This window comes from Ovis aries, chromosome 26, assembly GCF_016772045.2.
Source record: "Ovis aries strain OAR_USU_Benz2616 breed Rambouillet chromosome 26, ARS-UI_Ramb_v3.0, whole genome shotgun sequence".
Taxonomy (NCBI): Eukaryota; Metazoa; Chordata; class Mammalia; order Artiodactyla; family Bovidae; genus Ovis; species Ovis aries.
Window position 1 is genome coordinate 32,427,694 of NC_056079.1, and position 23,524 is coordinate 32,451,217.

The following is a 23,524-nucleotide window of genomic DNA, read 5'->3' on the forward strand; positions in this document are numbered from 1 at the left end:
TTCCCAGAGAAATTGAGAGGGGGAGACAGATTTCCCAGCATTCCTCTACCCCACAACTGTCCATGTCTGTAAACTCCATTAGGACCTGGAAATTTCATGAGGACTTGGATCCTTTTCAAGTTTTGGACTCCCCAGCACTTAGCACAGTGCTAGGCAACTGTGCTGTGGCTTCGACCCCATGGACTATAGCCCGTCAGGCTCTCCATCCATGGAGTTCTCCAGGCAAGAATACCGGAGTGGGTTGCCATTCCCTTCACCAGGGGATCTTCCTGATCCAGGGATCGAACCCGTGTCTCCTGCATTGCAGATAGATTCTCTACTGTCTGATCCACTAGGAAAGTGATAGATAATTAAAAGATAGGAGCCTGCCACTCTGGAGATTCTCAATAAACGCTGACTTTCTTCCAGCTCTTCCATACTGTTTATAGGATACAAGCTTATTTACAATTGAAAGAAGGGCATGTTTTCCTCCAATGGGGCCAATTGTGAGAGGGCAGCAGAAAGTTATGGCAAGTTTAACTCGTGGGGTTGAGGTCATTTTGGGTCACCTCCCTACAGAGAACACTTGATGTAATTCAGCATTTCCTTCCTCAGTCTGAGTTGCTTGCCATTGTGTAATTCTTACTTGTACCAAGGAGACTAAGCCTAAGTTCACCGAGGATGTGGAGTCCCTCCCACGAGTCTGGCTCGGTACTGGGGACTCATAATGGTTGATGTGGAAGTCCTGGGCCAGGGTTTGTTCTAAGCCAGTGGTCCCCAGCATTTCTGACACCAGAGACCCATTTCATGGAAGACAATTTTTCAACAAACCAGGCCTAGGGGTGTGGTTTTGGGATGATTCAAGCATATTATGTTTATCATGCTGCTACTGATCTGATAGGCAGCTGAGCTCAGGCGGTAATGCAAGCGATTGGGAACGGCAGTGGCCTTAAATTCAGATGAAGCTTCGCTGGTTTGGCCACCACTCACCTCCTGCTGTGTGGTCTGGTTCCTAACAGGCCGAGGATGGGTACTTGACCATGACCCCGGGGTTGGGGACCTCTGTCCTAAGCTCTTCACATATAGTCACTCAGTCCTTACAACAACCAGCCAAACTAGTTGGCACTATTAGAATCCTTGTTTGATTTATTTATTTACCATGTGTGTGCACAGCTTACGGGATATTAGTTCCCTGACCAGGGGTCAAACCCTTGGCAGTGAAAGTGCCGAGTTCTCACCGCTGGACTACCAGGGAATGCCTGGGATCCCTGTTTAATAGACAGGAAATGGGAGGTCTTGAGAGGTGCCGCTGGATCAAGTTCAAGAGCGTTCCAAAGTAAAGACACTAGCATGCACAATCTGCTCTCCACCTTTTTTTCAGAAGTGAAGATTTACAATGTTAGTTTCTGCTGTACAGCAAAGTGAATCACTTATACATACGTTGCTGTTGCTCAGTTGCCCAGTCGTGCCGGGCTCTTTGCGACCACATTCTTTTCCATTATGGTTTATTGCAGGGTAGTGGACATGGTTCCCTGGACTGTACTGCAGGACCTTGCTGTCTATCCATTCTTTATCTAACAGTTTGCATCTGTCTATCTCCAGCATCCCACGCCTCCCTCCCCCTCCTCCTTGGGAACTGCAGATCTGTTCTGTGAGTCTGTTGTTTCTCTTTTGGAGATAAGTTCATTTGTGCCATATTTTAGATTCCATGAATGAGTGCCATGATGAGATACTTGTCTCTGTGACTCGCTTCACTCTGATAATTGCTGGGTCCATCTGTGTAGTCGTGAACTGCACTAATTCTTACGGCTGTGCGCTCTTTACAAAACTTGCAAATTCATCTCTCTGAAAAGCGGGGCCCACATTTGCTGCTTACACCGGACAGATCTCAGGGTGTTGAGTGGTGCGCTCGGTTATCCCCTTACACTGGTTACTCTTGTTTTCTTCTTCCTGTCCCCAGCAAGTAAGCCGGGGACACTTGGCAGGGGCTGCAGTTAAAGCTATCTTGGCAATAGCCTAAACCAGAAGAGCCAACTGAAGGCAGGTGGGCTGAGTTTAACCTTCCAGATATTTGACCTACACACCATTTTTAGGGGTCGTGGTGGAGAAGGCAATGGCACCCCACTCCAGTACTCTTGCCTGGAATATCCCATGGATGGAGGAGCCCGGAAGGCTGCAGTCCATGGGGTCGCTGAGGGGTCAGACACGACTGAGTGACTTCAATTTTACTTTTCACTTTCACTCTTCACTTTCATGCATTGGAGAAGGAAATGGCAACCCACTCCAGTGTTCTTGCCTGGAGAATCCCAGGGACGGGGGAGCCTAGTGGGCTGCCGTCTATGGGGTCACACAGAGTCGGACACGACTGAAGCGACTTAGCAGCAGTAGCAGCAGGGGTCGTGGTTGTGTAACTAACCACGCAGTAGTTAAAACTCACGGAATTGTATGCTAAGAGTGAAGTTTACTGTATGCAAACTTATTTGTCGGTAAAACTGGGTCTTCGAGATGAATTCCCAGGCAGTTGGGGTTTCTGACCTGGGATATGGCCAGCACTGGGCCCTCTCTTTTTGCTGTCCTAACTGCTGGTGGGCTGGTGCCCTGACATCACTCAGTTCCTCATGTTTCCGGAGCACTTGAGGGCTTTTTGTAGCCCAAGGTTTAGCCAAGTGGCTCGAGTGGAGTTACAGAAATCTTTTTTTACTCCTTTTTTTAAAAAAAAAAAAAAACAAGGAGAATGATAAAAACTAGGAAGCTGGGAAGTGGGGAAAAGAGAGGCAAACCAGTGAAGTGAGAAGAAAAGGGCTTGATTTCATTCTCTGCTCCCATGTAGGTCTGGCAGAGCCAGAGTTGACAGGTAGAGAAGTGCTAAGCAGGGTGGACTGATCCAGGCCTTTGGTACAGACAGAAATGTGCCGCTTTCTTCGGTTGGTTTCCTAATTCTTTCAGGCTAGAAGATCTTGGGGCACTCAGCTACAAAAGTTGCTTGGTTGGGAACAGCAAGCACACTTAAAGCTGTCTCCTGCTTTCCTTATTTGCGGGACTCCAAGGGGATAATTGCAAAGAAATAGAGGAAAACAACAGAATGGGCAAGACTAGAGATCTCCTCAAGAAAATTAGAGACACCAAGGGAACATTTCATGCAAAGATGGGCTCGATAAAGGACAGAAATGGTATGGACCTAACAGAAGCAGAAGATATTAAGAAGAGGTGGCAAGAATACACAGAAGAACTGTACAAAAAGATCTTCACAAACAAGATAATCACGATGGTGTGATCACTCACCTAGAGCCAGACATCCTGGAATGTGAAGTCAAGTGGGCCTTAGAAAGCATCACTATGAACAAAGCTAGTGGAGGTGATGGAATTCCAGTAGAGCTATTTCAAATCCTGAAAGACGATGCTGTGAAAGTGCTGCACTCAATATGCCAGCAAATTTGGAAAGCAGCAGTGGCCACAGGACTGGAGAAGGTCAGTTTTCATTTCAATCCCAAAGAAAGGCAATGCCAAAGAATGCTCAAACTACCGCACATTTGCACTCATCTCATACGCTAGTAAAGTAATGCTCAAAATTCTCCAAGCCAGGCTTCAGCAATACGTGAACCGTGAACTTCCAGATGTTCAAGCTGGTTTTAGAAAAGGCAGAGGAACCAGAGATCAAATTGCCAACATCCGCTGGATCATCAAAAAAGCAAGAGAGTTCCAGAAAAACATCTATTTCTGCTTTATTGACTATGCCAAAGCCTTTGCCTGTATGGATCACAATAAACTGGAAAATTCTTAAACATATGGGAATACCAGACCACCTGACCTGCCTCTTGAGAAATCTGTATGCAGGTCAGGAAGCAACAGTTAGAACTAGACATGGAACAGACTGGTTCCAAATAGGAAAAGGAGTACGTCAAGGCTGTATATTGTCACCTTGCTTATTTAACTTCTGTGCAGGGTACATCATGAGAAATGCTGGGCTGGAAGAAGCACAAGCTGGAATCAAGACTGCCGGGAGAAATATCAATAACCTCAGATATGCAGATGACACCACCCTTATGGCAGAAAGTGAAGAGGAACTAAAAAGCCTCTTGATGAAAGTAGAGAGTGAAAAAGTTGGCTTAAAGCTCAACATTCAGAAAACAAAGATCATGGCATCTGGGCCCATCACTTCATGGCAAATAGATGGGGAAACAGTGGAAACAGTGTCAGACTTCATTTTTGGGGGCTCCAAAATCACTGCAGGTGGTGACTGCAGCCATGAAATTAAAAGACGCTTACTCCTTGGAAGAAAAGTTATGACCAACCTAGATAGCATATTGAAAAGCGGAGACATTACTTTGCCAACAAAGGTACGTCTATTCAAGGCTATGGTTTTACCTGTGGTCATGTATGGATGTGAGAGTTGGACTGTGAAGAAGGCTGAGCGCTGAAGAATTGATGCTTTTGAACTGTGGTGTTGGAGAAGACTCTTGAGAGTCCCTTGGACTGCAAGGAGATCCAACCAGTCCATTCTGAAGGAGATCAGCCCTGGGATTTCTTTGGAAGGACTGATGCTGAAGCTGAAACCAGTACTTTGGCTACCTCATGTGAAGAGTCGACTCATTGGAAAAGACTCTGATGCTGGGAGGGATTGGGGGCAGGAGGAGAAGGGGACGACCCAGGATGAGATGGCTGGATGGCATCACCGACTTGATGGATGTGAGTCTGAGTGAACTCCGGGAGATGGTGATGGACAGGGAGGCCTGGCGTGCTGCGATTCATGGGGTCGCAAGGAGTCGGACACGACTGAGTGACTGAACTGAACTGAACTGAAAGGGGTAATATGGGCTTCCCTTGTGGCTCAGCTGGATAAGAATCCACCTGCAATGTGGGAGACCTGGGTTGTATTCCTGGGTTGGGAAGATCCCCTGGAGAAGGGAAAGGCTACCCGCTCCAGTATTCTGGCCCGAAGAATTCCACTGACTGTATAGTCCATGTGGTCACAGAGTCAGACACGACTGAGCAACTTTCACTTCATAAAAGGGTAATATACGACGCTGGGGTGCAGCCCTGCTGGCGGGAGGGAAACAGACAGAAGAAAGACATCTGTTGCTTCCAGCAACCCTGACAAGTCCTCCCCTGCCCCGGTCCCATTTCCCTGGGATGCTCTTCCAGGCATTTTCACACCAATCATCTCCCAACTGTTCACTCCTGGAGGGCCGTAGTCTCCAGTGGGGGCAGTAAGAAATCATCTCCATATTCAGTGTATTCACTCCTGGTAGTTCTCTGACTGGTCTCTAAAGTAATCTTAGTAACCAGCCTGAATCCACCGCATGCCCTATCCATCCATCATTTATCCATCCTTCCTTCACCTCCACAGAGATGTACTGAGACTTGATATGTGCCTGACATCGTTCTCCATGTGCAATCACAGGAGTGAATATGACAAAAATCCTGCCTTGAGGACTTACACTCTTGTCAGGGGAGTGAAATTAATGTTCGACTGCAATAACTGCTCTGGTGAAAGACAAAGCTGCAAAGGATATAGTTGGGGATGGTGTTGCTATTTAAAATGGGTCTTCTGCGAAGGATTTTCTTGTAGCTGTCTGAGGCAAGTATGTTGTAAACAAGAGAACAGGAAATTCTGGCCCCATCAAGGGCTTGCTCCACCTGCTCTACTGTCTGTCTCTCAGCCTGACCTGTCCCTTGTACTCCTGTGAGCAAAACTGAGGCCACTCTCCAGCCATCACATCTGGGTACCTCTGCAGTTTACGCTGACGTGGCGTCCATGCCAGATGGTTTGAGAGTATCTGGTTCTGCTGAGTACCCAGGGCCTTCTGGGACTTTAGCCGAGTAGGGGAGAACAGATATTGTGGTTTAAATTTAGCTGACAGAATGCAATGAAAGGTCAAGCGCCAAGGAAGGGGGAAAAGAACAGCTAGGAGGGTGAGAGAGAGGCTGCTGCACCCAGTTACATCAGAATGAAGATGGATAATTTCAGGTAATTTCGGTATCTGCAAAAAGCCTGGACTGGCAGAGCTGAGGGGGATCCCTGCACTGAGGGGCAGGGAGATGAAAGGGAGGGAGCAGGGAGCCTCGTCTTGTTCCATCCTTCAGCTCTAGCCCATGCGACAATGGTCTAAAGGGCAGTACCTTACCGTATGTGATGACTGAAACCCAGCCATGGCTTGAAAATTCCTGACCTACTATGGGAATTGTCTTCTCCTGAACAGAAGAATAAATCCTAAGTCTTATGATTGCATGTGGAATTGTCTGAGTGAGGTCAAGAAGACAAAAGATTACAGTGAACTTGAATCTCTTGAAGGTGTTGGATATTCTGAAATGGTGGTGCTCAAAACCAACACATTCTGCTCTCAAAATCTTCTTGCAGTGAAAGTTAACCACATCTTAAACAGTTGGTGATGGGCTTTTCCCCTTCATGTGGGAATAAGAAATTAAGGCCATTCAGCGGTAAGGTTAGAGGTGAAACACACAAGATAAATCAAAGTGCAACTTTTCCCATATTACCTCCTTTGAAACCAAGCCAGTGATGAATAGCTGAGGTCAAATGGTTTATCTGCAAACCCCTGAGCTCATAAAATGTGAAGTATATTGAATACTATAAAGTAACTCAAAGAAAAGAATTGGATTTAAGTATCTTCTCTGCAAATGATGTCTCTGCTCAAGACTATAAGTATCTGGAATAATTTTACAGTTAAAACAGAGTCAAGGAGGAAGACTGACTTGCTTGAACCCAAGTGCCAAAGAGAAGAGTCTGGATTTTAACCCGTTTGTCTCCCAGTTCCAAGTTCACACTGTCCAATACCCAACACTGAACTCCTGGAAAGTACAGCCTCTTACGTGGCGGCCAAGACATGTGGGTGGAGAAGAACCTAGATCAATCAGTCAGTCACTGAAACACCGTTTTATCTGTGCTTATTTTTGATGACACCATAAGATGCTCAAGACTCAAGCCAAATGACCAGAAAAACCTCATGAGATTAACAGAGCATTTAGGGAAGTTGTCATGTGGGTCTCACGGGAACACAGCTGGTGATGCAGTTGCTACCACTCCTGCTTCTCAAACGCCAGCTTCTGTTGTAACCAAGAACTGTGACACCTCACTGAAAGAGCCCTCCTCAAGCCTGAACATTTTTTGTTGTTAGGGGAAAAAAATAAAAGACGAGGGGACAAGGGAGGACCTGCAGGGTATTTAGTATGAGAATACTCCTTTGTAAGTGACTTCCCTCATGGTCCAGTGGCTAAGACTCCACTCACACTGCAGGGGCCCCAGTTCCATCCTTGGTCAGGCAACTAGATCCCGTGTGCCACAGCTAAGAGTTCACAGGCCTTGGCTACAGGTCCCACGTGCAGCAACGAAGACCTGGCACAGCCAAATAAATGAACTAAAACAAGAGTAGGCTGGAATTGTGACAGAAGGGAAATTCCACGTGTGTGTGGACTGCTTATACCTCTTGGAGGAGAAATTAAATGATGTCCAGTCACTGAAGGCAACTCAAACTTGAGAAATAACACTGCAATTTTGAGATTCGAGTTTTATTTACAAGTAAACGAAGACTGTCCCCTGTAGCCACTCATTTGGGGTGAGAAGAGCAATGTAAAGAAGTAGCTGCTGGCTCCACAGTGATAAGTGAGAGGAGTCCATGCCACTGTTTCTTTAAATGATGATTTTGTAATTAAAATGAAAAAAAAAAAAAAAAAAACACACACACACACACAGAACACAACACATGATTTCTTCATGTTGCATCTGTGAAAGAATTCAAAACAAAAATGACTTTTCAAAACTCTTATAGAGTCTCATCACACGTGTGAGGTGACCAGGCCGTCACTTCGCTTAGTGACAGCCCTGCTCCTCAGGAGCGACAGTCTCTGAGCAGAAGACTTAATACTCATCGAGAGTATCTGCCCGAGGGATGGACAGGCCTCGGTCCTTCAGGGCCTGGACTTTCAGCTTCTCGGCTTCCAGCTTGGTCTGCTGTTCCACCCTCTGTTCTTCTAAGATTTCCTCAATAGACACTTGCTGGAGAGGTGTGTCACTCTCCTTTTCTAAGTCCTACAAAACAAGTAGGTTTGGGAAACTTTACCTCATGACCAAGAATAGAAAACATCACAGATACAAAGGCAAACGGATTCCTATATCAGGCTTGAATTATTTTACGAACTTGTGCCAGGGCACAAACACCCTATGGACAGATAACACTTTACAAAGAAATGGCTGGCAATGCTCCTATAGAACACTCAGATGTGGTTTAACAAGAATCAGTATCAGTGTGCATAACAAAGCTTTAGTCTGTGCAAAGTAAAGTCCTACATAAGTTAAGAACTACTTTTCTTACAGCTATTTCCCCAACCCCAGGGAATCCAAGAGAGAAGTCACCAAGGTCAAGGTAGCTTAAAATAAATTTTGTATTTATACACAGTCAAAGTCAGCCTAATTTCTGGGGCTTTTTTTTTGCTAAAAAGTAGAAAACATTGATTCAAAGTAGCACCCCTGACCCCCAGCCCCCAAGCCCCCAAGCCAAAGGCAATCAACTGGCCCTCTGTTAACACAGGACTTCTTTCTCCCCCATGGCAACTAGTCTTCTGGAGAAAACCTCAGCAAACCAGTTGGGTTAGTAAACCATTTTGGCCCCAACATTCATTCTTCGCAAATATTGGCTACATTTCCCATTTAATATGGTAAAATATGCTAATATTTTATTTTTGAACAGCTTAAACATCTGATAACCAACTTGATAATGCAGTACTTTGCTATAAAATTATCTATTTACTGACTGTTTCTTCTCCTTAAGAAGTTTATCTAGGTATCACTTGGTGTTTCTGTAACATGGAAAGCCTCTACGGACAGGGTACTCACATTTCTCATCCTCCTCTGACTTTTACTTACAAAATCTGGGAAGGCATCAACGCAAATGCCACCTCTCCAGACGTTCCAGCCTACCGCTAGATGCTCATCTACAGAGGCGGCCAAGGCCTTGGAAGCCACAGCGGTGACACCGCAGATGGAGGACTCTCCCAGAGCGAAAGCCACATAAATTCCATAAGCAAGGCCTGCCCTCAAAAGTTAGCTGCATCCAGCAAAATATATATTATCAAGTGTGATCTTCCCTCACAGCCCATGGGCAGCAGAAGGGAAGACAATGTTCTTGGCTCAGTGTCCTACCTCCTGGACTTTCCAATGTTATGCGCTGAGCTATTCGTGTGGTTATGGCAATGCTGTTTCCCAACAATCAGCTTATTACTTAAGGCCCCGTATCTCATTATCCTTGAGGTAGAAGCCAGGGACTTCACAAACAACTGCGCGTCTACAGAATGCAAGTGGCTTCTAGTTTTGCGTTTTCCTAGAATTGGTACACAACATCTTCAAACAGACCATAGATTCATAGAACTGTGGAAGCAGTCCCGAACCGTATTTCTTTAGTAATACCACTATAAAAAATTCTGCAGAATCTGAACTGTTAACATACAAAAAAAGAGTACTCTTCTCCACGAAAGGGCTCCCAGGAAACAATGACACATCAAGAATAAACACAAATTCTTGTCTTCCCATACATCTACATAGCGCCGTGTCGGTGCCAATGTAACTGGCACAGAAAGCGTATCTGTGCTGTTTTCTTCTCTTCAATTGAAGCAGTGTGTGTGGTCTTGTGACTTAAACCTTTCCCCTGATAGCAAAGTAATACATTTCCTCTCTAAAAGTTAAATTCAGAAAAGTAAAAAAGGGGGAAAAAATAATCACCCACCATCCTACCATCCAGAGATTGGCCAGTCCCTCTGAATATACAGTCAGACGACCATCCCAACCCCCACATCCCAGGATACCATGGTGCTTTACATCAACCACAAAAATACTTTTAAAACTTCAAAATTACTTCATATATTTCATAGCAATTCTTGGACAGCATTGATTAGTTTTTTCTATCTACTTCCAACATGAACAAACACGACCCTGGCAGAATTACCTCCTTACTTTCGCGAATGGTGTATAGTTAAAAACTGCTACGAAAACAAAACAACAACAACAACAACAACAACAAATAAAAGCAGCTACAGACTGAGCCAGTTCTCTCCAGAGTTCTGTAAACCTGACTCAGCAAGTGGCTAGGGATTGTGAAATGCTACTGAAAACTTTAAAGATAAAATCAAGGTTTGATTTTCCTGGAAAACGCAATAATCAGAAGCACCAGGATCAAGTCAAAGATATTAAATAAAGCATTTTTAAAGTAAATGTTTCATGTAAACTGTGAAATCAAGTTTTATCTTCTTTAAAAATGTCGGAGTAGTTCTAATATATATTTTGGAGTAGTTTTCTAATGGTTCACACACATACACACTCACACCTACAGAAACACCACTTGAGAGGATTTAACTTTTCACTTGCCAGCTGGCTTTCCTGACAGATAACAGGAACCTCCTCCTTGACTGGGAGCTAAGAAGCCAAGTGAGGTTGAGTCCATTCTCAGAAAATGAAGAAAGGCTTCTGCTGCAGTCACTCTTTCCCCCTGCCCCCTTTAAAAACACAGATATCACACTGTACATGCCATGTGCCTTTCCCCCAAACCCAACTACCTTTATGCCATGAAAGACCATTGTAACCAACTGTTTAAATGACTACAAAATATTCCAGTGTTAGTAAGCCATATTTCATTGGACTATTCTTCTCTCGTTGGGTATCAGGCTTCAATTTTCTATTAAAGATACAAGAGTAATCTGCTAATGAACACATTTGTGTGGGACAGTGTTTTATATATATAATGGCTGCACCACTCAGCTCCTGGGATCTTGGTTCCAGGGGCTGAACCCGGGCCTCTGCGGTAAGAGTGTGGAGTCCTAACCATTGGACTGCCAAAAAACTCCCTTGTAGGACAGTATTTTTTATGATATCAGGTAAAAATCAATGATATTTTACTGCTAATGGGATCAAAATCTTTAATATGCCAGAAGGCGCTGAAACAAAGCTGACTGTGCTCTGCAGCTCTCCTTTTACAATATCCCCTTCTTAAGCTAATTTGGTGGTTTCCTGTGAGAAGCTGGAAAACATTTTTCCCTTCTTGAAAAGACAAAAAGAAACCTAACTGGATGATTATCAAGAGCCGTAGGAGCTTAACAGTTTTCACTTACTATTTCTCCTAGCAGGACCACATTTTCTCCTCTGACCACAAAAATCCCTCGAGGAATATCACCGTATTTTTTGCCCACATGAATACGCTCCACAGTCTGATGTAGCACTAAGTTAGCTATAAGTGTACAGGGAAGAAACAAAGACATTTAGTTCAAATTACTTTACAGGTAAAGGTCCATAACTCAATCAGTTATCTTGAGTAGAAACGATTAGCTGAACGTGATTTTCAAACTTTCTAATTCTGGAAAATGCTAAAATTTCAAACAATCTCATCCTATTTCATTCAGACACACCACTTGGAGATTTTTAAACAACTGCAAATAGAGTACTTGGGATTATGTTGCATTAATACAAGGATGGTGGAAATAAATGAAGAAAATTAAATTCCTTATGAGTTAACTGCTGATATCAACATGACTATAATAATATGATACGGCACTTGGAAAACTCTAAAGTCCAAACAACTGCAGAAATTATCTTTTTTTCTCTTTTAGAAGGAAACATTTTTCCTACTTTGTGTAGGTATGTGTGTGTGATGATTTATCAAAGATTTACCTTTGTTTCAGTACAGATGATTCATTTAATCCAATGTAGGTATTCATGGATTATGATACAACAGTAATCTGTTTTTTTCTCCTTTGTCAGATGACTATAATTTGGTAATCTGAGAGTAACATTAGTATTCACTACTTTCCCCTCACGTAGTTTGATGAATTTGACTTAAGGTTCAGAATCACAATCTGTGCAGAATTATTACTTTTCTTCTTTCAGTCGGTACTGCTGTCGTCTTTGAAGAAACACAGTACTATCATCTGTGATTCTTACTAAGTATTTCAATTATGTTGTTCTTCCTTAGGCCCAAAGCCACTGACCTAGCTGATGTCCAGCAAATGTTGACATGAACTGGAAGTTCCTCAAGACAGGAGCAAATGTAAGGTCTCTTTAGAAAAACGTAAGAGACAGAATCAAGATTAAGACCTTGAGTCTGATGTATCCTAAAGTATAAAATCCTGAGCTTAATGTTGGGGGTCCCTAAAAAGCTTCAGGAAAGGCCTCTGACCCACTTTTCATTGGACAGGGAGGGATTACCTTCAGGGCAGGAACTGCTTTGAAGAGTAGTCGCACCCAAGCCAATGTACAAATGAGCAGCCTTTTCAGTGGACTGAGTGTATTTCTATCATCTGGCTCCCTCTAATGGGGAAAATAAAAAACAGTCCAAAACATTGTAACGACATGTTCTAATAGTGAAAACCAGTTTTAGAAATAAAATATAAGCTTGTAAACACAAGCTTTCAAACCACCTAATTGTAATTTAGAAAACAATGATGTAGTGACTTAAAACAGTATTTCATCATGCCAGGTACGTGAAAAAAGTTGCAGATAAATAAACTTCAATACGAAACAACATAAAAATACAGTGGGCAGCTCTTATCATCCAGAGTGTGGGATGATAAAAGCCACCATGGCTCTTATCACCACGGACTCATGATAAGTCCATGAGTAATACATACCAAATTGATCAATGCTTCTCAAAAATCCTATGAGTGTCCTTCCATCTCGAAGCAGGACCAAGTGCTTTTCTGGGGAGAGGAAAAGAGATCTTTAAAAAATGAACCGTTAGCTTCAGCGAGTTTACAGGGAAACAAAAACAGAGTTAATAGCAGATTAAGCTTTAGCATTTCCTCTTATAGAGCATTTAATGCATTTAACGCAGTTCATTGAGAAACTAGAGGGATGGCCAAGGCAGCTGGGGATTAGTTTAGATGAGAAGATGGGTGGTGAAAAGAATCTAAGAGGGGCAGCAGAGCGGGGAGGGACTGGGCACACAGTCAGGGGGCCCAACGGACTGGCTCCAGACGCCAGTGCTCGACAGTTAAACCCTGTCAGCATCATGTCAGTTTCTATACCTGCCAATCTGGACATTTGCTCTAGATGGTCTTTATGATCTTCATTTTCCAAAATTATTTTCTCCTCAACTTAGAGTTTCTATTTCACACTTTGGAATCAGAGATGGTTTTAAATAAAAACAGTACCAAAGACATGTAAAATGAGGATGCTGAGAATAAAACCAGAGCAAAAATTCAACAGAATGCATTGAGGGCTATGTGCTGTTCTGGGGCCTAGATATATAGTAGAGAATAAGACTCAGAGTCACCAACCTCATGAACTTATAAGCCTGGTGGAGAAAAGCAAACATATTTTAAAAAATGACCTATGGTGATTAGTCTAGCAGAATAAAAATAAGACAGCAGGATAATATAAGAAAGGGAGGGGAAGAAACTATAGAAGAGAGTTTGCTGGGGACTTCCCGGGTAGTCCAGGGGCTAAGACTCCACACTCCCAATGTAGGGGGCCCAGGGACAAGATCTCATACGCTACAACTAAGAGTGTGCATGCTGCGACTAAAGATACCATGTGCTGCAACTAAGACCCAGTATAGCCGAGTAAATAAACAAACACAGGGGGAGGAAAAAAAAAAGAAGGTGGCTAAGGAAAACCTCTCTGAAGAGGTGACTCTGAGCCGACACTGAGGAATGACAGTAAGCCAGTCACTAGAATAGCTAGCAGACTGAGCTACAAGGGAAGCCCAGCACAGCCAGCGAAAATCACTTATTCGTCTTTAATGCCATGCATAAAGTACTTTCTACATGCAGACCGTGGACCATAAAGAAGGCTGAGCACCAAAGAACTGATGCAAGACTCTTAAGGGTCCCTTAGGCAGCAAGGAGATCAAACCAGTCAATTCTAAAGGAAATCAACCCTGAATATTCATTGGAAGGACTGATGCTGAAGCTCCGCTACTTTGGCCACCTGATGCAAAGAGCCGACTCAATGGAAAAGACCCTGATGCTGGGAAAGACTGAGGGCAACAGGAGAAGGGGGCAAGAGAGGATGAGACGGTTGGATGGCATCATCAACACAATGAACATGAGTTTGAGCAAACTCTGGGAGACAGTGAAAGACAGGGAAGCCTGGTGTGTTAAAGTCCATGGGGTTGTAAAGAGTTGGACACCACTGAGCAACTGAACAACAAGATGCAGAACAGTGCAACAAGACAGTGATTCTTTCCTGAAGGAATTTAAAGGCTTTTTTTTGCTATAATTAAGTACCACAAGAGGGCAAATCTTAATTACATGAGAGTGAGAGAAACTGTATCTAGCTGGAGATATGAGTTGGACTTTAAGGTGAAAGTGAAGTTGCTCAGTTGTGTCCGACTCTTGGCAACCCCACGGACTATAGCCTACCAGGCTCCTCTGCCCATGGGATTTTCCAGGCAAGAGTACTGGAGTGGGTTGCCATTGCCTTCTCCAATGGACCTTAAAAGGGGTAGATAATTTTTGGCCATGGGAAGAGTGACAGGGACTGGAAGGGGGAAATCTGTAATTTAGGCAGAAGAAAAGGGAGCTGTGTATCCGGATGTGTGGCTAAAAGTTGAGGGTGTGAAGGGAATAGGAGATGAAGTCAGAAAAGTACTGGGAGCAGGCTGAGTTTGGATGTGCCTTCATGGGGAACAAGACAACTCTGAAGATTCAACTGGTTGAAAAAGAGAGAATGGTTTTGAGGCTATTACCAGAGTCTAAGACATGAAGAAGAGACCTGAAGCAGGGCAGAGATGGGACGGGAGAGGCTGAGAGGATCAAGACACTGCAGTTATAAGGGATGGAATCGGTCAACCAAGTGTGTTTGTATATGTGGATATGTGTGTGAGAGAGTGGGAAGCTGAAGAGATGGGTTAAAGATGATGCAGGAATTTTGAGTCATCTTGTCAGGGAGGACTATGTACCAAAAGTTAGGAGTGAAAGAAGCAAGATCCCATGAAAGGTGTTTTGCTGTTGTGATTCTCAAGTGGTATCAAGACACCTGTGCAGAAACGTCAGCTGGCAACTGGAGATCTAAGACTGGAAGGCCAAAGAGCAATTTTTGATATGCCCACAAAGAGGTGATATCATTATTAAAGTCCAGGAACTCTCCTAGAGATTTAAAGAAAGCAGCAGCCAAAGATGGAACCTAGGGGTCCATTTATTTTAGGGAACAATAACTGTTGCAGAGATAAGAAAATCAAGGACCAGTGTTGGAAAAATCAAGAAAATGAAGAATCCTATGATGATGGCATCACAGCGCCAAAAAGGGGAAGGAATGCATTAGACAGATGTCTTTTAAGATTGCAGTTTCAGTAGTGTGTTGACAAAAAAATCTGATTGTAGGGTGACAGAGGTGGTCTACTCCAGGTAGCCAGGAAATAGTTAAAATGGGAGATGATTTAAGAGGTTTGGGGGTACAGATGTGAAAAAAGGAATGGGAATTTGATGGTGAAATATAACTGAAAAAAAATACGACAGACAAGAACATACATGAAGGGGAGCAAGAAATATGAGAGAAAAAGGGTATTAATGGATTCCAGAAGCAGCTGGAAGGAAAAATAAATAAGACACAGACTGAAAGGGAGGAATACTTCCAACTGAGATGACAGGATGGGTGAAAATACAGGAAGACTGAGGAGAGAGGAGGAAAGTGTGTGTGTGTGTGTTGCACTGAAGGCTGCGTATGAAATGATTTGAAACCATTCAGTAGAGGAGGAGCTTGGAATCTGCAAAATGGGGTTAGAGACTTGAGAAAAACAATTATTTTTGTTAGAATGGCAGGATGTGCTAGGGATCTCAAATAACTCAGATACATAACTAGAGAGGTGAGGGCACCATCCTCAAGACAACTAGAATTAAAGATTTCATTACATGTTACAGACAGGCCTGTACAGTGGTTATTCACACATGAATTTGATCCAAGCTACACTACATTCCCTTCAGTAGCAAAATCACTAATTTGGATCTGAAGAGTGATTTCAGAGAATAGGAAGAGGATTTCATCACAAATTCACTCTTTACATACACAGTAACTGCAGAAAATTGCTGAACTTGTTTGGAACTGTGTGGTAAATGTTTCACAGCAATTACAAGTTAATGAGACAGATCACACAATTGGCACAACTTTAAAAAGTGTTGTTTTAGGAGTAATTCACAGATGAGAGTTTGGAAAAACAAAAGACATCTGATACAACCGAGCTCTTCTTCAGGATAGTGACTTGGAATAAGGGAGGTCTTAACAGCAAGAGAAAACTAACAGAGGAAAAAAAGTAAATTTGAAGTGACTCAGTCTTTCTGGAAAAGTCACTACCTAGTCTGAAAAGCTAAATACTCTCAAACGGTTAAAAGACTGCAAACGGCCACACAGTATAAACCCTACGTTTAGTGCTAATTAAGTCCAACTGCTGTTGTATTACTATTTTCGTTTCTGCAAGAACCCTTTTTCTGAGAATTCTCATTCATCCACCCAGTAACCACCTGGTACTTCGAAATACCACAGGTGGGAGACGATGGACCGGGGAAACGGTAACCTTCACATGTGCGCTTCAGCAGCCGCAACTCTGAAAAGCAGAAATGAATTCTACAGCTTGCCCGGTAGATACGGTGGAAGCTGCGAGAGGCGGGATACAGGCAGGAGGGGATAAAGTGGCAAACGGTGTGTCCCGTGACTCCCGCATCCTGCGAGGATGCCAACGCCGGAAGTCCAGAACTGGACTAAATACACACCGCCCCCGGCCCGGACTCATTCTATCAGCTTCCTCCTTAAGAGGTACCCTCCTGGGAGGAAGAGTTTCACCCTAGACTTCACTCTGAGGAGATGAACTACTCACTGTCGATGTCCTCGATGAGGCTGGCGGTGCCAGGCATATAGTTCATTTTGAGTCGAGACAGAGCTGCAGCGTATAGCGGCGGTGGGCCAGCGCGTCCCACACCTCCTTCCTCCCACCGCGGCCGCCGCCTTTGCGGGACCGGGACAGGAACCGGACCCGGACAAACGCCGCCGCCCCGGCTTTCAGTAGCCGGGGCCTGCCGGAAACGCCGCCATGTTACCCCACCCACTTCCGGCACCACGTCCCCGCCCTCAGGAAGAGGCGGGACAGTTCGTGTGGTTTCCCCCGCCCCAGGATATCCTTTACATATCCCTGACGAGAAGGGGAAGAGGAGTCTAGGCTGCACGGACAGTGCGGAGGTGCGTTCTCCCTTTTAAGGAACGCTCGTTCTCCTGCTTCTTAGACCCCAGAGTCACGGACAGCCGCCCTCGTCCTCTTAGGACGCGGAAGTGAAGGGGGGTGGGATCCTGCCTAGCATTGGCTGTTGCAGGCCGACCCCCTTTCCCTGTGGTCCATTCACGCTCCCCCGTCGGCGCCTGCGCGGTGGGCCGGCCGTGAGGGGCGGGGGGCCGGGAAGCGCCTGGGGGCGGCAGAGCCCATGTCGGCCTTGAGGCGCTCGGGCTACGGCCCCAGTGACGGCCCGTCTTATGGCCGCTACTACGGGCCTGGGGGTGGAGATGTGCCGGTGCACCCGCCTCCGCCCATCTACCCCCCGCGCCCCGAGCCTCCCCAACCTCCCATTTCCTGGCGGGGACGCGGGGGCGGCCCGGCGGAGACCACCTGGCCGGGGGAAGGCGGAGGAGGCGATGGCTACTACGCGTCTGGAGGCGCCTGGTCAGAGCCGGGTCGTGCTGGTGGAGGCCACCAGGTGAGCTTTGCGCCACCGGTCCCCAGGGTGGAGTGGGGGGGTCCGATAGGGGAATCTTTGGGGGTGAGGGCCATTGGGATTGATACAGCTCCCAAGAGTTCGTAATGAATTGGGTTTCGTGCGTTTTCCTAATACGGCTTTGGAGAGACAAGAGACTAGGATCGTCGGTGGGGGTATATGCTTGTGTTTTCTTTGCCCCTCCTCTTGCGCTTCAGCCGTAATAAATATCTTCTTACCAGGAAAAACATCCTGCGCTGAACCTGCTGAGTAGCAGGCTGCGAATCTCTCGTCTTGGGGACGAGGTTGGGCTGGAGTGACCTGGCTTTGCTTTTCCAGTCCTCACAATTTATCCTGCGTGGTTCGTGGGGGCCGCCTCTCTCCGAGGAGGGATGTGGCTGCAGCCCCCTCCCGCTGGGAAGGAACGCCAAGGAAAGGGAGGGATCTGGGCATTTAGCCCTTTGCCCCTAAAGCATTGCCCGGTATTGAATCACCGATCATCATCAGTGTTGGAAAGCACCTGTCCGTGGGTTGTATGTAATCTTAACGGTGACTGCAACGTAGATGTCATCACAGCGTCCCTGTTTTACGGTGGAAGAACTGCTGACAGTGAAAGGTTAACTCACTTGCTCAATATATTCAGACCTCTGACATTTTATTCTGTGTCGTCGTGCCGGAAATATACTTCTGTTTGTTAATGCAATATTCTTCATAGAGGATTACGGTTCTATGGTGAGGGCACACCTCTCCTTGTCTTCAGGAATTATAACATTCTCATTGGTTGAAATGTAATAATGAAATTCCCAGACATTGCTGGTGGAAATGTAAAATGGTTCAGTGTTTTGGAAAACGGTTTGGCAGTTCCTAAAAACGTTACAGTGTACTGTTAGCAAGCCTGCTGCTAGATACATACCCAAGAGAACTGAAAACGTGTCCGCATAAGATCCTGTACACACATGTTCATAGCAACTTTATTTATAATAGCCAAAAAAGGGAAATATCCCAAATGCTCATCAACTGAAGAATTGTTAAAATATAGTATATTCATACCCCTGGAGGGAATGGCAACTCACTCCAGTATTCTTGCTTGGAGAATCCCTATGGACAGAGGAGCCTGGTGGGCTACAGCGCGTAGCATCGCAAAGAGTCGGACAGGACTGGAGGACTAAGCATAGCACAGCTCAGTGTATTTATACAATGAAATTATTTAGCCATAGAAAATAATGAAGTACTAGACATTCTGCAAATGGATGAACGTTGAAAATGTGCTACATGGATGAAGACACAAAGACCAAATATTGTATTATTCCATTTTTTGGATAATTCCAGGATATAGAAATCTGTAGAAAATTTTATTGTTTCCAGGGGCTGTGGACCTGGGGACACTGAGAAAGATAGATAAAGGGTATGGGGTTTCCTTTGAGGATGATGAAAATATTCTGAATTTAATGACGATAACTGCGCAAGTCTGAGTATATTAAAACCATGAATTGTACACTTGAAAAGGGTGAGTTTTATGGTATGTTATATCTTTAAAAAATGGTGTGAGAAAAAACATGTAGTGAGAGGTTAATTGTTAAGGAAGGTCCATAATTTTTCTGTCTAAATCTGGAATAAGGAGCCGTGGGATTTTGGTCCCATGACGGAGTGGCATGATGAAATACTTGGTCTGTAAGTAGGCAAACTAGACTGAGGCTCACTTGAAGGGATAGAGAGGCCTGCTGAGCTGAGGACTCTGCCTGGACTTGCTGTGGTATCAAAACAAAAATATGTTTTGGTTTTGGTTAGGGTTAGAGAGGACTTCCTAGGTGGCTCAGCAGTAAAGAATCCGCCAGTTTCGATCCCTGGGTCGGGAAAATCCCCTGGAAAAGGAAATGGCAACCCACTCCAGTGTTCTTGCCTGGGAAATCCCATGGACAGAAGAGCCTAGCGGGCTACAGTCTGTGGGGTCTCAAAAGAGTTGGACATGACTTTGTGACTTTTTTTTTTTAAGGTTAGAGAAGTTAAGATTTCAGTGTCATGCAGGGAGTTGTTAGGTATGGTGGAATACAGGTGTGCACACAGGTGGGTGATGGTGCTAGAGGGGTGGAAGATAAAGCTGGAATGTGTAATGGGCATTTGTAAATCATTTCAAGAGTCTTTCAGGTGGATATTTCTGAAACTCAAAAAGTATCGGATGATAATTTCTTAGGCAGCAGTAGGGAACTAATACAAAAGGTAAACGTGATGTCCTACATACTGCAAATGTCTTTTCTAAATTTGTGGCTTGCCTTTTGACTTTTTTGTGGTTTTTGACATATGTTTTGCAGTTTTATATAGTCAAACATGTCAGACTTTAAAAAGGTATAGTTCAGTCGCTCAGTCGTGTCTGACTCTTTGCGACCTCATGAATTGCAGCACGCCAGGCCTTCCTGTCCATCACCAACTCCCGGAGTTCACTCAAACTCACGTCCATCGAGTCGGTGATGCCATCCAGCCATCTCATCCTCTGTCGTCCCTTTTCCTCCTGCCCCCAATCCCTCCCAGCATCAGAGTCTTTTCCAATGAGTCAACTCTTTGCATGAGGTGGCCAAAGTACTGGAGTTTCAGCTTTAGCATCATTCCTTTAAAACCTTACTCTAAAACTGTGGGCCATGGACCAGAAGCTTCAGCTTTGCTAGGGGGCTGTTAGAAGTGCAGACTCGTTCCTCCTCCATACTTACTGCTGCTGCAGATTAATAAGATCCTCAGGTGATTCATATGCATATTTTGTTTGAGAAGCGTTGCACAATGGAATTGAACATATTGAGATGAGGTTGCTCTGAACCACTACAAAGGCTTGACTCTATATTAATTATTTAAATATGGCAGGGGAAAAATGGAGAGCCTCTTACTGTTTTCTTTTTTCTTTCTTTTTTTTTTTTTTTTACCTTGTTAGCTATACTTGCAGCGCTGTAGTTTGATTCCTAAGCTTGCAGCACATACATCACCTAGGAGATTGTGGGAGATGCTGTATCTCAGGCCCTGCCCAAAGCTTTTAACAAGACATCACTTTGCCGATAGAGGTTTGTCTAGTCAAAACTGTGGTTTTTCAGGTAGGCACGTACAGAAGTGAGAGCTGAACCATAAAGAAGGCTGAGCACTAAAGAATTGATGCTTTCAAACTGAGGTACTGGGAAAGACTCTTGAGAGTCCCTTGGACAGCAAGGAGATCAAAGCAGTCAATCTTAAAGGAAATCAACCCTGAATATTCACTGGAAGGACTGATGCTGAAGGTGACACTCCAATGCTTTGGCCACCTGATGCGAAGAGCCAACTCATTGGAAAAGACCACGATGCTGGGAAAATTTGAGGGCAAGAGAGAAGGGGGTGACAGAGGATGAGACGGTTGGATGGTATCATCAACACAATGGACATGAGTTTGAGCAAGCTCCGGGAGATGGTGAAGGATAGAGAAGCCTGGTGTGCTGCAGTCGTGGAACCCCACGCGAAGAGTTGGACGTGGCTGAGTGACTGAACAACAACAACTGGGTGATTCACATGCTCCCCAAGAACAAGTCGTCTGAGAGAGTGCTGAGACAGACGGAAGCGGGAAGCTGCAGCCTCTTACAACCTCATCCTGGAAGTGATACACCTTCACGCATGCCATATATTACTAGTCATAGAGACTGACCCTGGTACAGTGTGGGAGGCATCTTCATTCAGATGTGCATACAGAAGGCAGGGATCACTGGGAGTCATCTTGCAGGATGGTTACAATGGGAGGGTTTGGAGAGACAGCTCAGGTTAGGCTCCCAAATTAGGTCAGAAAACGGTATGTGTTTGAACAACGTCTGAATGAATGCAGATAGGTTTTCTTTCTCAACATTTTATTATAAACATTTTCAAACATAGAAAAGTTGAAATTGTACGTGAAGATCCCCATACCCACTACCTAGATTTTATTAGCATTTATTATATTTACCACGTCTACCTATCTTATTTTTGGATGTGTTTCAGAATGAGTTACATAGATTCGAAAGGCATTTTCAAAGGTGTGTATCAACTGGAAGTGAGGATTGCAGGAGAAACAGAAGGATCCTGAATTTTTAGTATTTCCTAGGATTAACAAGGAAACGGAACAGGCTTTTATGGGAAGATGTGGTTTAGTTTTGCACCAAAGAACTAGGGATCATTTCTTTGAAAAAACAATGTTGGTTTGCTTGGCTGCGTCAGGTCTTAGTTGGGGCATGTGAGATCTTTGTTGCGTCATGTGGCGTCATTCATTGCGGTGTGGATGTGAGATCTTAATTCCACAGCCAGGGATGGAACCCCCTTCCCCTGCATTACAAGGTGGATTCTTAACCCATGGACCGCCGGGGAAGTCCCATCTTTATTTCATTTCTGCTGGAAGCCAGTTTGTGATGGTGGTTACCAAGCTCTGGATGCAGTGTATGTGACCGATTAATGAGATGTCTGAGATTTTCTGTTTTTGTTTTCCGATGTCCAGTTTTGCAGTCTGTGGCATTGAGGAGTTGTTGTCTGTGGGAGCAAAGCAATAGATGTGGGGCTCAGCAGGGAGTCAGGGGATGGAGACAGTGATTGGAGAGTCACCACATGGAAACATGGGTGAATTACCTGATTGTGTTATGCTGCCAGGGGAGAGCTTTGAGATCTAGGAGGGTGACAGAGAGAGAACCCAGGAGACAATGAGTGAGAATACCTGGATAGGAGGAAAAGCAGGATGTCATGTGATACAGACCACTGCTACTTTGCAGGTTAGTGATATGAGAACTGAAGAGAAGCGTTTGGATTGGCAGTTAAAGTATTGTTGATTTTAATGGTGGGACTTTAAAATAGTATAAAAGTAATGACTGGGGGATTTGGGAAGGCAACTAGTGTAAACTGTTAGTAAATGAGGAAGTGGCCACTTGACTGGGAACCATGGTTGAGGGAAGCATTTTTAGGACTCAGTGGCTCGAGAATGTTTGTCAGCAGAGGAGAGAGAAAGCTAGTAGATTGTGAAAAAAGATACTAACAGAAGGATGGAATGTGGCTTGGGGAGAAGTGGAGTACGAAATGAGGAAGACCCGAGAAACCTCCTTAGAGCTGGAGAAGGGGAAATGAAGCTGTTGGGAGGGGAGGGTATTGCAGGAGTTCCAGCTCTTGGTTGATGAAGCAGGAGGCTTTCTGAGGGTAAAAGAAGTGGGATGGAATAGCTGGGAACTCAGTATGGTGAATGTGTGAAGCAGGTGCTAGGGAAAAGGGAGGCTGTGTAGGGAAGCACAGCAGAGACCCATGTGAGAGTAAAGCTGAAATTTGTGATGATGGGCCAATACAGGCGCAGAAAGTGCATTTTAGTGATATTTGGAATAGATCACTATAAACATAATTTATAATGTATTTTTCTAACGTGTGTGTGTGTGTGTGTGCTCAGTCATATCCAACTCTTTGCAACCCCATGGACTGCAGCCCGTCAGGCTCCTCTGTCCATGGGATTATCCCAGCAGGAATACTGGAGTGAGTTGCTGTTTCCTTCTCCAGGGGATCTTCCCAACCCAAGGACTGAACCCATGACTTCTGTAGCTCCTGCGTTGTCAAGTGGATTCTTTACCACTGAGCCACCTGGGAAGCCACCTGGGAATTTTCTAATAATTTTTGTCTAATTCTTGTGGGAAAAAAAAATTTTTTTGTAAGGGGATCTTAGGTAGAAAGAACCAGCACTACTCAGATTCCTGTGCTGTTTGATTTGTCTGGGCTGGAGATATTTTTTGGAGGCACGGTGCCAAGTCACTTTGTAAAGTTAACCATATATCCACTTCTTATGGGGCTAGATAGTTCTGCAATAAATATGAAGGGAGTTGACTTCAGCCTTCACCTGAGATTTAGGTATTTCTTTTCAAAAGAGAAGAAAGTA

At 44.6% G+C, this 23,524-nt stretch overlaps 2 protein-coding genes across 2 annotated transcripts in view; one reads left to right on the forward strand and one right to left on the reverse strand.

The window, feature by feature from the left end:
* Window positions 1-7,487: 7,487 nt before the first annotated feature.
* LSM1 (LSM1 homolog, mRNA degradation associated) lies at window positions 7,488-17,002 on the reverse strand. Its single transcript, XM_004021778.5, has 4 exons — window positions 16,785-17,002; window positions 12,604-12,672; window positions 11,092-11,207; window positions 7,488-8,023 (listed from the first exon to the last, which is right to left on the reverse strand). The coding sequence occupies exons 1-4, from the start codon at window positions 16,828-16,830 to the stop codon at window positions 7,853-7,855; spliced, it is 402 nt and encodes a 133-aa protein (XP_004021827.1). The 5' UTR covers window positions 16,831-17,002; the 3' UTR covers window positions 7,488-7,852.
* A 345-nt stretch (window positions 17,003-17,347) lies between these two features.
* Window positions 17,348-23,524, forward strand: part of BAG4 (BAG cochaperone 4) — a 30,572-nt gene continuing 24,395 nt past the window's right edge. Inside the window, exon 1 of the mRNA XM_015104605.4 lies at window positions 17,348-17,652. Within this exon, the coding sequence (XP_014960091.2) occupies window positions 17,383-17,652 (270 nt within the window). The 5' untranslated portion in view covers window positions 17,348-17,382. The remainder of the gene's footprint in view (window positions 17,653-23,524) is intronic.